Source organism: Takifugu flavidus, chromosome 17, assembly GCF_003711565.1.
Source record: "Takifugu flavidus isolate HTHZ2018 chromosome 17, ASM371156v2, whole genome shotgun sequence".
Taxonomy (NCBI): domain Eukaryota; kingdom Metazoa; phylum Chordata; class Actinopteri; order Tetraodontiformes; family Tetraodontidae; genus Takifugu; species Takifugu flavidus.
In genome coordinates this window covers 3,876,088-3,890,519 of record NC_079536.1, presented here as the reverse complement: position 1 = coordinate 3,890,519, position 14,432 = coordinate 3,876,088, and the positions used below count along the sequence as shown (strand labels likewise).

The window sequence follows — 14,432 nt, the reverse complement described above, 5'->3', positions numbered from 1 at the left end:
AAGCACGAGGGAAGATAGATCAATCTGAACTTTGCTACCTTTGCTGCTGAGGAATGCCTTCAAACTTGTTCGAAACGGGAGACATCTTGCTGACGGGTGGAGGAGTGGAGTCACTTCCTGGAATGCCCACACGGATAAATGATTATCCAAACCCATAAATATGGGGATGAATTTGATATAAATGACACAAATTAAAAAAAACATGCAGTAATGGCGAGAGAAAACAATGAGGGAGGCGTCGTCTGGCTGAGCTTTCCATTCGCCGTGTTTAATGGAGGCTGTGTCGTCTTTAAAAATGAGTGATCGTTCCGTTATGGGTGAGAAAACACCATGAAGGGCGAATGAGACAGTTAAAATAACAGTAAAAGCATTAAAATGATGGTTCACGTTGGTGAGGTCTTACTGTCTTTTTAGCCCGAGTTGGATAAAACTGAAAAAAAATGCCAACCTAAACATCTGAATATGAAAAATAACCATTTCAACTGGAATAAATCTCTATTTTCAGGCAACCCAGTGGCGAAACCAGCCCCAACTGGTGCAACGTGTGCTTTGTGTCTCACCCCCAGTTAAGCCCCCTTTACTGTGTGGACTGTGAGACAGCGGGCTGGGTGGGTCAGACAGGGTGCGTTTGTGTCCAGGAGGCGGGGGCGGAGGTCTCTTCTTGGACAGGGTGGAGCTGCCTCCTGGTGTGAGTGTAGAGGGAGGGCCAGATGGGGGAGGAGCTGGAGGAGCGATACATAAGACACATGAGGTGATGAGACCCCCCCATGAAGAGAAACTTCTTTCTTTCATTCAGCAGTGAAACCCAGGAGAGGATGATGAGGGATGCAGAGGAGAGGGCGTCTTTGCACCGCACCAAATACACAACAGAGAGGAGAAGATGGGTTAATGAGACTGTATCAACACGTGTGTGTGTGTGTGTGTGTGTGTGTGTGTGTGTGTACCCAGACTTCAATTTGGTCTCTTAAACAGAGAAAAGTGAGAGCTAATAGAGAGCTCAGCCAGAGAAGAATCAGCTGTGTTGAGAAGTTTACAGCTCAGAGCTGATGGGACATCAAATCCAGAATAAAAAGGGGAAAATTACAAACATCACACAGGCGGAAAATGGCGCCGCCTATGTGGTCTCATCATTGATCTGAAAACACACACGGCCAACCTGTCAACCTGAGCTGTAAAGGCAGAAACAACTGAGGGGCACATGGGGCAACACAGCCGCGTAGAAGAGGGGCGGGGGGAGAACGTAAAAACAGGATATTCACTGATGTATGGTCGGGTGCCAGCCAGTGTGGCGTAGTGCGAATGAGAGCCAAGGAATGCCAAGTGTGGAGCTGAAAGAATAGAGAAACAAAAAAAGAGAAAGAAAAGAGAGCGAGATGAGGAGTGAGGGAGAGAATCAGCATGTCAGTCTCAAAGAAACGCAGCTGCTCCCACACGCTACAAAACAAGATGACTTCTTATCAGTGGCAAAGCAAAAACAGGAAAATAAATAAATCAAAGAGGGAACGTGGCACGAAAGCTGGCCCGCAGGGGGCGAGCCCTTCAGAGCCTGCTGAGGGAGGGAGGGAGAAGAAGAGAGGGAGAGAGAGCGAGAGAGCCTTGCGCTGCTAATCTAAACAGCTAGCATGTTGTATCAGAGAGACGTTTTATCCCATTTTGCATTATTCAAACTAGAAAAACTCCACTTGTTTCCAGTGAGATGAGCCTCTCTTAGGGTTCATCATAGGTCTTTGGTGCCTGAAATCATTTCCTGTTGGATCCCTGCAAGATACAAGCTAACAAGCTACAGATCCGAGCTATAGCTAGCGTATGCAAACATGGTGTTTACAATCTGAACATACTGAGCCCTGAACTTTGTTCATAAAGAGGAAATATTTATCAAATTAGCACACATTAAATTGGCAGTACATGTTAATATTTGCATTCAGAATCAACAGGGAGTAGAACAAGCAATGCATTGGAATTCAAGTTGCCATAGCAACGGTGAATATAATAAAATAAGTGGTTAACAGGTTTAATGGGCCAAAAGTGGGATTTGCATTGGAAACAGGTGGAAATTGCAGCATCTTAACTACTCAGAAGTGGAGTAAAAGCAGCGTTTGCGGTTCACAGCTGCGTCATGAAGCCGGGACCGTTGGCTCTTCAGGGAGGAGTGTTATCTTTAATTCAAATAGTGCCGAGACGGCGCAGCCACAGCTCGCAGCATGGAGACTGGGTCACGCTCCCCACTAACATCACATGCACCAATGTTTTCCTAAAAGTTTCCTCAGTTAGCATCTTTTCCGCCACCCGCATCTCCTCATCTGGTCTGCTGACCAAAAGCATTCCAGGGTTGTGCTGACTGTATGGTTCAAAAGGTGATGAGCACACAACGTCCCTCCATTTGATCTTTTCCTGAATACAATCAACTGACATAACAAAGATCATCTTTTCTCTACAGCCACTGGAACAAGTTTAATTTACAGGCTGATAAAGTGGACGCAGCCTCAAAAGGTGGGTCTGACCTTTGCCCTGGTTCCGAGGAGGCAGCGGAGGGCCGTCGGCCACCGGGGAGGTGGTGAGATCGGTGGAGGCGCTGTACATCTGGTTGGTGAAGGCGCTGTAGGACAGGCGTTGCTGTTTGTCCCTCTGGCTAATGAAACCTGGTAAGGAGAGCTTGTCGTGGGGTGAGAGGCTGGAGGAGTGGCAGAAGCTCTGAGGCCGTGGAGAGCGGTCCTTCTTGATGGGACTGGGCTGCAGCGGGAAAGAGGAGTGGTTTGATGCTGCTGGGGCAGAGAGGGTAGCTATGCTAGCTAGCTAAGCCAGGGGTTTCCAGACCCAGCCCTTGGGGGACACCATCCTGCCGGGATTTCTGTCCTACCATATAGACAGTGTCTTCACCTGGGATCCCACTGTCCTTGGTTAAAGCCATTTCTGCGTGGTGGGACAGAAAACCCGGCTGGATTGTGGGCCTTGAGGACCGGGCATGGACACCCTGAGTGAAGCTAAGTGAGATTTTTCAGTCCAGTTGTTAAGGTACAACTGAGTTCACCCACTGCAAAGTTACAAATGTTACAGCTCAGTGTTGATGCGAACACGGTAACATTTGACTTCCCGGAATTTTCCTGTGAATGGCTTTAACAGTGTGGGAGTAACCTAGCGAAACTGACCTTGTCGTCAAGGTCGTCATCGCTCTCGTCCATCTCCTCCAGTCTGAGGCTCCACTCATATTCCACATGGATGTGGGGGTTAAACTTCCCCTCTGCAGCCTGCACGAGCTGTCAAACACAAACACACGCGATAAAAATTCTAGTTTATAACCAAACAACATGTGTAAGGAGTTAAGGAGCAATAAAATGTACTCGTTTAGAGAATTCACGGCCTCCCAAATGTTTCCTTCCAGGTTCATATTAGCGTTAATAATAAACATACACGAATGATTACTTCCACTCCGCTGTCACCGTCGCCTGCAGCTGCAGACAAACCTCTGACTGTTGCCGAGTGACATGATTAATCTGCTCAAAATGAGGCCAAGATTTTACATTTTACATTTAAGACCATCTAGGCTCCACAAGCATTCATTTTTGTGTTAGATTTACGCTTTTTTCCCCAGATTCTGTCTTTTTTTTGTTACACTTTGTGCAGCTTGGCAGTTGTGTACTTACTGCCTCCTCACACTGAGTGTTCCTTAGTCGCCTGGCAACATCCAGCGCTGTCTCTCCATTCTGATTGGCTGAAAGCAGCAGAGGGACAATCGACAGTGAACGGCGCCATATGAGTGCACGGATGACTTCGACAGGCATCGGAGCGTCGAATGTTGTGACTCACTGATATCCGTCGCAGGTTTGCCCCTCAGGAGTAACTTGAGGCACTCGGGCTTCTCGTACATGCAGCAGTAATGCAGAGCGGTGTTTCCGTACTCCGTCTGCTTATCCAGGTTCCCACTGTGGAACACACACACACACACACACACTCAGGTCAAAAGCCTCTGGGTTTTTTCCACGACATCAGGTTAATGCATGCTTAGGCAGGATTTTGTTATTTCTCGCGAGGGGAAACTTTCAGAAATGTCCGTTAAAATGCTTTGAAGAGCAATTAAAATCAGTCGAGAGCGGCACCATTTGGTTGTGGGTAATGAGCTAATTGACACTGTAACAGCAGGTAAAATAATCCCCCCTTTAGCTCGCGGAAAGGCCGAGACAAATAAAACACAAATAAAGACTAAGCGTGGCAAAGTGAGTGCGCAGCTTTTAATTAGGGAGACAAGCACGCGGAGGATGCGCACGGTCGGGAAAGTGGTGGGTAAACAACTGAAAGGAGACGAATAAATTAAGGCAGAGAAGAAAAGTGCTTGACCCATTTCTTTTCTGCCTTGTGGGAACATGAGCAGAACGGTGAGCTGAGCTTTTCTGCGCTACTCCACTGCTTCACTGGAGCCCAAATCTCGATAATGGCAGCAGAAAGACAGACAGAGAGCGGATGATTCTAGTGTTTCGGTGAGAAAAAAATCGTCTTTTATTGGGAGGCGTGTGTTTTAAATAACCTGCGTTTGTCAAATTTCAACTGTAAGTCCAAGCAACTCCAGTCTGTTATGTTTCCATAAACTATTTTAAAGACGAGGAAATACCTATTCTGCACCAGGAAGTCCACCAGGTGCAGCGAGGTCTGGTCAGCAGTCCGGACCGAGTAGTGCAGTGCTGTTTCCCCGGATTCCTGCAGGGGGCGATCAAACACAGCAAAGACACGGTGAGACCATCTTGGGCTGCATCCATTCTGCCTTCTCTGCCTCTCTGCGTCACTTTAGGGAGTTAGATCAGCTGCAGTCAACAAAATGGTTCACTAAAAGCATGTCAGCAGACACGGGGCCGAGATTTTACTAATTACTGATACGGCTGGGCCACTGGGAGCCTTTTGGTTGAGCCCTGCTGTGCATTGCTGGCTGAGGAAAGCTGAGCTGGGATGTTGCTGCGTGATGTAGCGACAGCAGCAGATCAGATAACAGTGAGTCAGGCCTCGCCGCGCAGACGGCAGCAGCTCCCCCGTCATCACCAGATATCCCCTTTGATTCCGCCGCTGCGTCGCACGCTTAATTTTTTATTAAAGATCCGCCGTGCCTGCGCTGACCTATTTCTGTCAGATTAAGTCTGATCACACGTGTTGTTCGCCGTACGCTATCTTGGCCATCCACCGCGTGTTGTTTTAACTTTCATTTGTGCCCGAAGCGCAAAAGGCTGAGGGAGAAAAGGAGAAAACAGAGCGAGTTAAATTTAAAAAAAAAGGAGAAGCGGGGATTACGCCGCCGCAGATGTCGTCATCCGAGTAAATAACAGGCTCAGGATGAGATGTGGCGCAGGCTGCTGGAGATCACCACCTGCTGGCGAGGTTATCTGCCTGACTCAATATTTCCCAACTGTTAACGCCCAGTTAAAAAAAGAAAAGCACACAGAATAATTCAGCAACTGGTAGAAATGTGTCAGACCTGCTGGGAGCGCTGGTTAAAGAGCGGTTTTTTTTTTTAGCTCGATTTTTCAGAATGGATGCGTGCGCAGGTCTGTCATTAGCCCATTACATGGTGGACTCACCGGCCCCACCTCCGGGAGCGGCTCCATCAGCTCTACTCCCTCGGCGTAAACCTGGATGAGGGTCAGCAGGTCCCTGGACTGAACCGCCTCGAACAGGTCGATCATCTTGGCCGCGGCGGACGAGCAGGTCTTCCTTGCGTACTTGTGGTCCACGTACTTGGCGTTTATGAACTCCTTCCTCACCGTCCTGTGCAGGGGGAGAGCAATTCAGCTTCTCTGTCAGAGTTTTGATGCATAGCCCCCACCCGCCATAGACCTCTACTGGCGCCCACTACTCACATGTCGCTGGATGGAGTGGGCTTTGGTGAAGGGGAGGGCAGGTTTCCCTCCATGATCTCATTGAAGCTGCTGTTCCCCACATTCTTGGCCAGCTGGGTCAGAACAGGAAACATGCGTCACATCCCAATTTCATCACTTCTGCCTCCTAATCGCCCTTTTCAGCCGCCTCACCAAGAGTTCCGAAGTTCCCAGCTTGTCCAGCTCCATGGACTGGATGCGGGAGATGTGGACCCCCATCTCCCGGTGGATGCCGGAGCACTCGATGCAGGTCAGGATCCCCAGGTTGGTGGACAGCCATTTGGGATCTGAAACATGAGGAACGACCAGTTGATGGTTGCTCCCCATTTTGATTGTGTTCACGCTGATAATTTGCCACCGATTCATTTCATCAGTGTCGGGCATGTGTGACATCACCAGCAGTGGAGGAGTGGGGGGGGGGCACACTGAGTGACCTGCTGGCGTCGTGATGAACTGACCAGCATTGCCAGTGTGACCTTCTGATGCAATCTGAGAGATTTACGAGTGAGCGATTAAAACCTACAGACGGGCCGTGCCTGCTGGGGGGACGAGGACGAGGACGAGGACTCTGGTGTCTAACAACGGTGGCCATGGTGGAGGTTTGTATCGGGCAGTGACGGGATACGGGCTGGTGAAGGGTCACAGGGTGCAGCAGGAATCAGAGCTGACGTGGGCTGACCTCTATATCTGATTACTGCTGAGGCTGCAACGATGTCTCATATAGGGAGATCAGGAGGGACTATAAAATTAGACAGAGTTGTCCTGTTTTTGCTCGGACCCGTGGGACCTTTCAAAGTCATGACGATGACCTTTCGGCCATAGTGTTAATTAATAAGTAGTGGAATAGGCGTCTAGCAGGTGAGCTAAATCTGGTGGCGCAGCGCTTCGACCTACATGTGGAAGGTGTCTCGTGCATGAAGCGGACGCAGAAGAAGACCGAGGACATGAGAAATGACCCCTCCCCACCCTACCCCACCCCCCACCTATCCTGCAGATTGCAGGGGTCGATGGAGCGCATGTGACTTATGTAACGCAGTGATGTAAGGTTGTTTCTCTAAGAGCAGGAATGCTTTATTTCCTCCCTTGGAGCATTAAGTCCCCCCATCGGCCGATGGACTGCTGCGTGCGTTATTGTTGACACAACAGTGTGTGTGTGTGTGTGTGTGCGTGTGTGTGTGTGTGAGAGAGAGAGGGCTCGACTCTACGCCATTAGTGCAGAGTCCTTGCATCCGTCTGTGGGGGAGGAGGATCAGGTTGTGTTCTGAATGCTAACAACCCTCACACACGCACACACATACACTTTTTCATTCAGTCGCCATCCCTCTAAAGTATGAACACACAAGTGCGCAGACACACACACACGTCACAAATCAACGAAGATGCCGCTGATGTGTTTTTTGCAGGAAGTAAAGCAGATGTGCGCTGATGCGCAGCTGTGCTCCACACCTGCAGCTCCACAGTCACAGCAGAGTTCGTTGCCCGGCATGCGCAGCACGTCTTCTATGATGGCTTTGGTCAGGTCCTCCAAACCGTCCTCGCCGCCGCTGCTCTGCTCGCCGCGGAACGCCATGTTCAACGCCTCCTCCTTGCTGTTGGTCAGCACCGATATCCAGCTGGACAGGGGAGACAAGACAGTCACGCATGAACAGCCTGTGCAGAAGAACGTCCTCACAGCGAGCGTGGGAATCTCTGCCTGAAAGATCCTTCAACAACGAATCACTTGGATAAATATTTACAAGTTCTTTTCTGAACATTCAAGAGGAAGAAAAAAAGTGAACACACCATTAAGAATGTTTAAATTTTAGCTATGTCATTAATGCTACGCTATCAAACAGAGGACAATGAACCTAAACTGCACATACAGATGTGAGGAGAACTTTTATTTATACCTCCTGATGTCCTTTCCACCATTATTCCCACCGCCCAAATTCAAGCTAATGCTACCACACACAGAGCTACAAAGAAAGAGCACTGGTTCATTTGCGTCAGTAAAATAAAGGCAAGACTCGTTAAGCCTGAAAGTGATTGAGTGGAGCGAAATCCCAACAGAACACTCAAAGTTTCATGGAAAAATCCCACAAAGATTCTGTGGCTGGAGATGCGTGACAACAGAGGAGCCTTTAGCTTCATCCCACAGGACCAAGACTACACGGAGATGCTGAACGCTGGAGCGTGTTTGGATGGTACATCCGCAGCATCGTGCATCGGAGGGCGGAACGAGCACGCCCAGAACAGAGTGGGACACAAGAGATTCAGAACGATTCTCACTAAGATTATCAAGGTGTAGCCGTTAAAATTCATCACCATAAAAATGAAAAAAAAGTTCTTTCTCTTTTGGAGAAAAAATGGTTTCCAAACAAATTCAAATGCATATTTTTGCAGTAAACAAACATAATTAGCCCCTCCATTAGCTATTTTGCTCAAAGCAATACAACAAATTAGAGAGCCAAGTGAGTTTGTCCAGCACATTACTGTTCTAAGGCAATACTGGACCTAACCAGTGCCTGAATGTATGTGTGTGTGTGTGTGTGTGTGAGAGAGAGAGAGAGAGAGAGAGAGTTTTTACATAGAAACAGCAGTGTTTGGTTAAAATGACCTGAATTACCGTCGACCACAAATCACTGTGCAACACTTAGCGCCACTTATAACATGATGGGACTAACACGCAGTTGAAGCTAGTTGCTGAAGGGAATGCCAGCACAACTCGTTATTACTCACATAATGAACTCTTGTTCATCCTCAGCTTGGAAATGATATGTCCGATTATCTGTGAAACAGTGGAAAACACACAAAATGTGAGTCAACTGTTGCGCGGAAACTGTGCTAATCCACTTTGAAAGGATTGTTGCGCGTTCATGTGTGAAACCTACGTGAAATGAGATCAAAGCACTTCCTGTCCTCTGCGCTGGGTTTCACCTGGCAGGTGAGCAGGTTGAGTTTGACCGGCTGCCTATTGGACTGTTGGCAGAGAACAAAGACAATAGAAACTATTACAGACTGACACGATCGCATGGGGTGGGGAAGGCGCTGCACTCTTAAAGTGGGTCGGCCCGGGCCGCCTGTTGTCTTAATGGGTCCAGTTGGCACACGAAGGCTGAGCATTGTTTCCCGGCCAGCGCCTGGGCAGGGAGCGAGCCGAGCCACGTGCTGGCAAACGCAAACGGGGCGCGATCGTCCCTCGTAGCTCGGCTGCTCTGCTGGCAGCCCGCCACGTCCGCTAAAGTCACCTAGAGTTCAGTCGCGGGTGAGCCCGAGACGAGAGGAGAGATGCTGCAGAGGAGGCCGAGGAACGACTGAATTCGGGGAACGAGCGTGACTCAGAACAGAAGAAGAAAGGAGGCACTTTAAAACCGCAGAGGAGAGAACCACTTCCTGTTTGAGCAGAGGGAAAATGACTGTGTGTAAATTGAAAACCACGTTCACCTGATAAACGCAATGAAAGAGGGAAATCGGGTTCACATTAACATCAACATGACGACATTAAGGAGGATTATTATTGATTTATATCAATATAAGCGTTTAGATCTAATTAAAAAGAGATTATTGACACTATTTGCGATTAAATGATCCTTTTACATAAGGATTCTCACATTTTTAGAGCTCCAGGCTGGATTCTTTCAGTGGATCTATTTACTCTCCAAAGGCTCCCACTGGTAGAATGCACAAGACTTTATTTTATTGGTTTATTTATAGAATTTAAAAAGATCATCTTATAATGCCGCACTGCCACAATTAGCCGGACTTGCGGTCTGTGCTGCTCGGCCCGGCAGATGTCTTTGTCCCAGGCACAGTGGGAGGTCAGGTCTCAGATGACAGACGGGCGTCGCGGAATTAATCAGATTTTCTTAAATTCGGGTTTTGCTTTCGGTTCGGGGGAGAGTGCAGCTGCGCAGCAGAGCGGGCGACCGCACGCCGTCTATGCGCGCTCTGCGATGAGTCACAGAGGTGCAGCAGAGCCAAGGAGGGAGGGGGAAGAGGGGCGAAATGTGGGTTGCCATGACAACCCATTTATGTCAATTCTGCTCCTGCCAGCCTCCAGACTGAGAATGCCCAACACTCCCCGCCCCCCCCTCCCAACATGATGTTCTCCCTTTGATCAGCTCAGTCGGTCCTGGAGGTCAGTGTTGTCAGCGCATGCGTGTGTGCAAAACACTTTACTCACTGTGGCATGAGAGATGGTGAGCATGCCCCCCTTCACTGAGCACTGCCTCCTCTGCCACACCTTCCTCAGCCTGCGAAAACAACGAAGGGGCCATTATCTCCCCCTCGGCGGACGCTGCCGTGAGGTTTTCCTCTCTTACCCGTCGCTCTTCTTCAGCAGGTAGCCCTTCTTCTCACTCCCGAACTCCTTGTTCCCCTGCAGCTGGTGCATACTGTAGCCGCCCTGCTTGCTCTGCGAGTCCTGCACAAACCCAAAGAAACCGCTTAAACGTGCGGGTGGTGGACAGAAGCGCCGCTGAGAGCCATGCTGCACGCACACCGAAGCACACCACCAACTCATCCAGCAACATCAAAGAACGGGGAGTCTCCTCTTCAGACCGACGTGAGAGCGCTAACGGGGAAAAAAAAAGGAAATCTACAAGGCATGCTCTGCAACACCTCTGAGGGAAAGGGGGGGGCAAACCACTCTACTGTCAAGCAGAATAAACAGATAGCTGCCAGCATGCACAACGTCCACCAGCACTTACTCTTCTAGACTTGATTCCAGACAAGCAGAAGGCAGAAGGGGGGAGATAGAGGGGAGAGGTGTGAAAGATCCAGCTCAGGTGTCGGTGGTGAGTGTGAAACGCCGAAACTCCATGTGCGTCATATAAAGGCGGGTGCGGTTATCAAAAGTGTCAACTTTGAGAGTGGTGCGGCGGACTCGGAGTGTGGCTGTGTGAGAGCAGACGCACAGCTGCGGCGGACTGCGCGCCGCCGGTGCCGTGTGTGCCGTGGCGCTATGTCGGGCAGTGAGTGGTTCTCCACTGAGCAGCCAGTGAGGCACAACACTGGTCACCAGCAAAGCCTACCACACACTGGCTACCAGCATGGTACAGCACTGGGCACTCGCTCTGTGCTGCTGGAGACAAGCTCCAAACCTGGCAGTGGCCAGACTGAGAAGAGGGGGCTAAAAATCATCCGAGCGCCACCCGGCTGGTACGAGTGAGTCGGGGTCTGCTGGTGTTGTGCTGTTGTGTGTGGATGGGAACAGGGCGGGCGTGTCTGGGAGTGGGACGGCCTACCTCCTTCTGGTCCAGCTGGAGGGAGGACTTGATCAGATCCCTCAGGGCTGTGAGCTGCTTCTTCTCCTCATCCTGAGTTTGTTTGATCTAAAAGGATGAGGAGAAATATCCAAAGTTATGAGTGCTACGGATGCTTTAACTCCCACTGAAGCAGGTTTTGCAGGCATGTCTGCATTAGTGCATCTTAGCTTCCAAGTGACTCTACAGATTACGTAACAGAAGTAGCCCAAAGAGTGCTGCATGCTGCGGGCACACAGAGGAGGAATGTGAGAAGACAGGAGAGATTCTGATTTCAGCTCTGTTTTGTCTACTTTGTCAAGCGTAACTTTCTTTAGATCTGCGATATTGTCTGATCCCCCCCTTCCCGCTTCTGTTCTGAAAACTGCAGGGCTGCTGTGTTCTGGTAAAACTGCTGCATCAGGAGGACGCTCCCTGTGACTCAGCGTGCAGCACAACACACTCCACAGTAATTTTTATATGGACACGGTCAGCAACTTCCAACATCTCGACCAAACTAAAGCTCACGGTTTCTATCGTTAACCGGCGGCCTTTCAAACACGGGCCGATTAGTGTAAAACAATGCGAGTTTTCTTGCCCTGAAGAGCATCAGAGGACGGTGCTTACATTGTAAAGATCAGCTGCCAGCTTCTCGATGTACTGCTTCAGCTTGTCCGCCGTCTTCAGCCCATCTTGAAAGAAACTGAACACATAAAGGTCACGTCACAAAGGTGGACTGGACAAAGATAAGAGAGGACAATGTGTTCGCTGAAGGTTACGCTGTCGGCCAACAGTGGCAGCGAATGGTTCATGTCTGGCTCTGACCTCAGCTCCAAACAACAATTCTATCCTCTTTGCCTGTATTTTTGCATTTATTCTCCACACTCAGGATGCAGTCAGGTGCTGATACATCCTGCGGTTAGCAACACTTTGATTACTCTAACGAGGAGGCTCTGTCACTTCAGGTTCAGCCCGTTCGGGATGCAGAGGTTGTCACGTGGCTATCACAGAGACGTCTCAACAGCATCTTGCTTTATTCAAGCCTGCAAAAACTTATTCTACAGGTGGTAAAAGACTGAGCGCCTTTCCCAGAGTTCTCCATGCAGAGAGGTTATTTCTCTAATCCACTGCAGCTACTCTGTCCGTCAAGCGTAGATTAATTTATTTTGACCCTCGCAACAGTGAGGTAACACAGACGTTCTGTTCCCGGCTGTGATGGAGCTGCGGTTCTGGTTCGGGGACAGCTCCCGCTTATTCACCCACGGAACACCGCAGCTGTCAGAACACATCCGGATGATGACCTGTGCATATTTATGAGCGCTATAGGCTCACACGCAACTGCAAGATCCATTAATCACCCAGGAGTAAAGTGACATCTACAGCTTTAACTCTCTTGTCTGTAGCGATGCACGAGCACCACGATGGGGAGGATTAAGGCGGGACTTACTTGCACTGTGCATGATAATACTTTATCAGGTTCTGGAGGAGGTCGACACCTTTCTTGGTCTTGATTTCATTTACTTTGATCAGGTACTGCAAAACAAAGAGTAGCGGAGCTCAGGATGTGACATCCAGGATGCTTCTTAAAGGGGTTTCAGGCTTAATGAGGAATCATGTGGTAGACATGAATGGATCCACTAAGCCTTGATAATCACATCAGGCTGCAGATGTTTAAAGTACGCTTTGATGTACGAGCCAGTGCCATTGTCTGTCTGGTAAACACAGCTCTTGTGAGAACACTCTGCAACTCTGCCTTGATCTGAAAAAAAGTTTTTTACAAAGGGATTATGAAAAATGTACCATCAAAATGATCACAAAAAGCCGCCGGAGGACGTGTTTTGTGATCAGCAGGCTCGGGCTGCCACGTCACACAAACAAATTCGGGTGCCGTTCCCCATCGAACAGAAAGAATAAAAAATAATCCCAGTTAATCCCACAGAACCCTTCAAGCCCTGCGGCAAAAATTTCATCTCCTGCTTTTCCAGTCCTCTGGTGTCAACACTCAATCTGCTCCTTATGTCACGTGTGTGGATTGGTGTGTATTAGCGTGCGCATGAGCGCGTGTGTACGACCAAATATCTGCGTGCGTGCGTGCGTGCGTGCGTGCGCTGGTCCTTTGTCTCCCTGACAGTGCTCGCTGGACGGGAGATTATCCACATTCTGTCTGAGCCCCGCGTGGCTCCAGTGTTTCGGAGGGGCCCGCCACATGTGCGTGATCCGATTCTTTTTAGCAAACGCGCAGCGGCAGCTGAGTCGGAGCAGAATAGAATACATCCTGCTGAGCACTGCCCTCCCACGCTTTCTTTTAGGATGGGGGGGAAAAGGTGAGAGAAAACAGTAATCTGGTGATTGAGGAATACAGACAGGGTTAAAGGGGGGGGGGTGACTGAATTTGTCAAAGACAGATGAAAAACAAAGCACCAAATAATGTAACACTGGAATTCTTTGTGGAAATCGACCTCTTCTCCCAGCAATCAGCAGAATGGTGTGTTTAAAGAGTTCTCTGTGCTCGGTACCCCCAAAAAAAGGTGAATAACCGCAATGCACCCAACACCTGAGGACAGGTGGAGAGTGTGGGAGACGACCCACAGGGCAAACGGGGCCGCAGCGGGTTCGCTTGTGAATAATTCACACATCCCAGCTCAGTCCATTATGTAACTGGAGTAAAAAAACCAACAGGGTAAAACATTGAACAGTGCGTAGGTGTCGCCGCCCACTGCTATAGAAGTTTTTTGGCAGAGCGAGCTCCAACTGTTTGTTCAGATTCTCTGAACAAGCACGGTTGTTTTCCACTTGGAGCGCTCGGGTTTCTGGAAGTGGTCTGAGCATTAATATGCACACTTAAATGTTGTCATGGTTTCTAAGAAAGAGCAATAAGAACGACTAAAAAATCGGGCAACATCTGAAAACACTCAGAGCCAAATAAATTCGAGGGAGCAAGGGATCCGCGTTACACCTTCCCTCTCCGTGAACTCGTGCACAGATGTGAACACGACCTGAAGCAATTCCATAAACTATTCAGCTCATCTCGGAGGAGGAGCGACGTGATCTGGTGACGAAGGGTGCGTTCACGGCCGGGCTTTAATAACTGCGAACGACTGCTAAAAATAGCAACGCACGTGTGTCGCTGCAGGTCGGATGAGTCCTTGAATTGTCAGATTTGTGATTTATAACACCAACTGCGATTCTGTTACGACAAAATTTCATTTGACACGATTTTAGTAGTTTCATGAAACCGAAACTGCAAATTCATAAAAGAATATTAAGAGAGTTTGAAATTACACTTTTAACTGTAAATATTCAACAAAATGAGCATAAAAGCTTCAAGAAATCCTAAAAAAAAGCATTCAAATAA

The 14,432-nt window shown here is 49.0% G+C and overlaps 1 protein-coding gene and 1 long non-coding RNA gene across 12 annotated transcripts in view; one reads left to right on the top strand and one right to left on the bottom strand.

Annotated features, from left to right (window-relative positions):
* asap1b (ArfGAP with SH3 domain, ankyrin repeat and PH domain 1b) overlaps nucleotides 1-14,432 on the bottom strand; it is a 30,332-nt gene that overhangs the window by 2,364 nt on the left and 13,536 nt on the right. For 2 of the 11 annotated variants that reach the window (XM_057013069.1, XM_057013068.1), the window contains exons 7-25: nucleotides 12,525-12,610; nucleotides 11,705-11,780; nucleotides 11,081-11,167; nucleotides 10,544-10,552; nucleotides 10,157-10,257; nucleotides 10,018-10,087; nucleotides 8,726-8,813; nucleotides 8,574-8,622; nucleotides 7,302-7,468; nucleotides 6,009-6,142; nucleotides 5,838-5,929; nucleotides 5,559-5,745; nucleotides 4,604-4,689; nucleotides 3,805-3,920; nucleotides 3,642-3,709; nucleotides 3,147-3,254; nucleotides 2,502-2,730; nucleotides 561-722; nucleotides 39-117 (exon numbers count right to left, since the gene is read on the bottom strand). In XM_057013069.1, coding sequence (XP_056869049.1) covers nucleotides 39-117; nucleotides 561-722; nucleotides 2,502-2,730; nucleotides 3,147-3,254; nucleotides 3,642-3,709; nucleotides 3,805-3,920; nucleotides 4,604-4,689; nucleotides 5,559-5,745; nucleotides 5,838-5,929; nucleotides 6,009-6,142; nucleotides 7,302-7,468; nucleotides 8,574-8,622; nucleotides 8,726-8,813; nucleotides 10,018-10,087; nucleotides 10,157-10,257; nucleotides 10,544-10,552; nucleotides 11,081-11,167; nucleotides 11,705-11,780; nucleotides 12,525-12,610 — 1,994 coding nt within the window. Of the gene's footprint in view, nucleotides 1-38; nucleotides 118-560; nucleotides 723-1,259; nucleotides 1,329-1,850; nucleotides 2,406-2,501; nucleotides 2,731-3,146; nucleotides 3,255-3,641; nucleotides 3,710-3,804; nucleotides 3,921-4,603; nucleotides 4,690-5,558; nucleotides 5,746-5,837; nucleotides 5,930-6,008; nucleotides 6,143-7,301; nucleotides 7,469-8,573; nucleotides 8,623-8,725; nucleotides 8,814-10,017; nucleotides 10,088-10,156; nucleotides 10,258-10,543; nucleotides 10,553-11,080; nucleotides 11,168-11,704; nucleotides 11,781-12,524; nucleotides 12,611-14,432 lie in introns of those variants that run through there. The other 9 variants (XM_057013071.1, XM_057013072.1, XM_057013073.1 and 6 more) reach the window with 5 other exon arrangements.
* Nucleotides 6,100-7,716, top strand: LOC130513882 (uncharacterized). The gene is made up of 2 exons (XR_008946852.1): nucleotides 6,100-6,454; nucleotides 7,259-7,716. It is a non-coding gene; the product is annotated as an uncharacterized LOC130513882 (long non-coding RNA).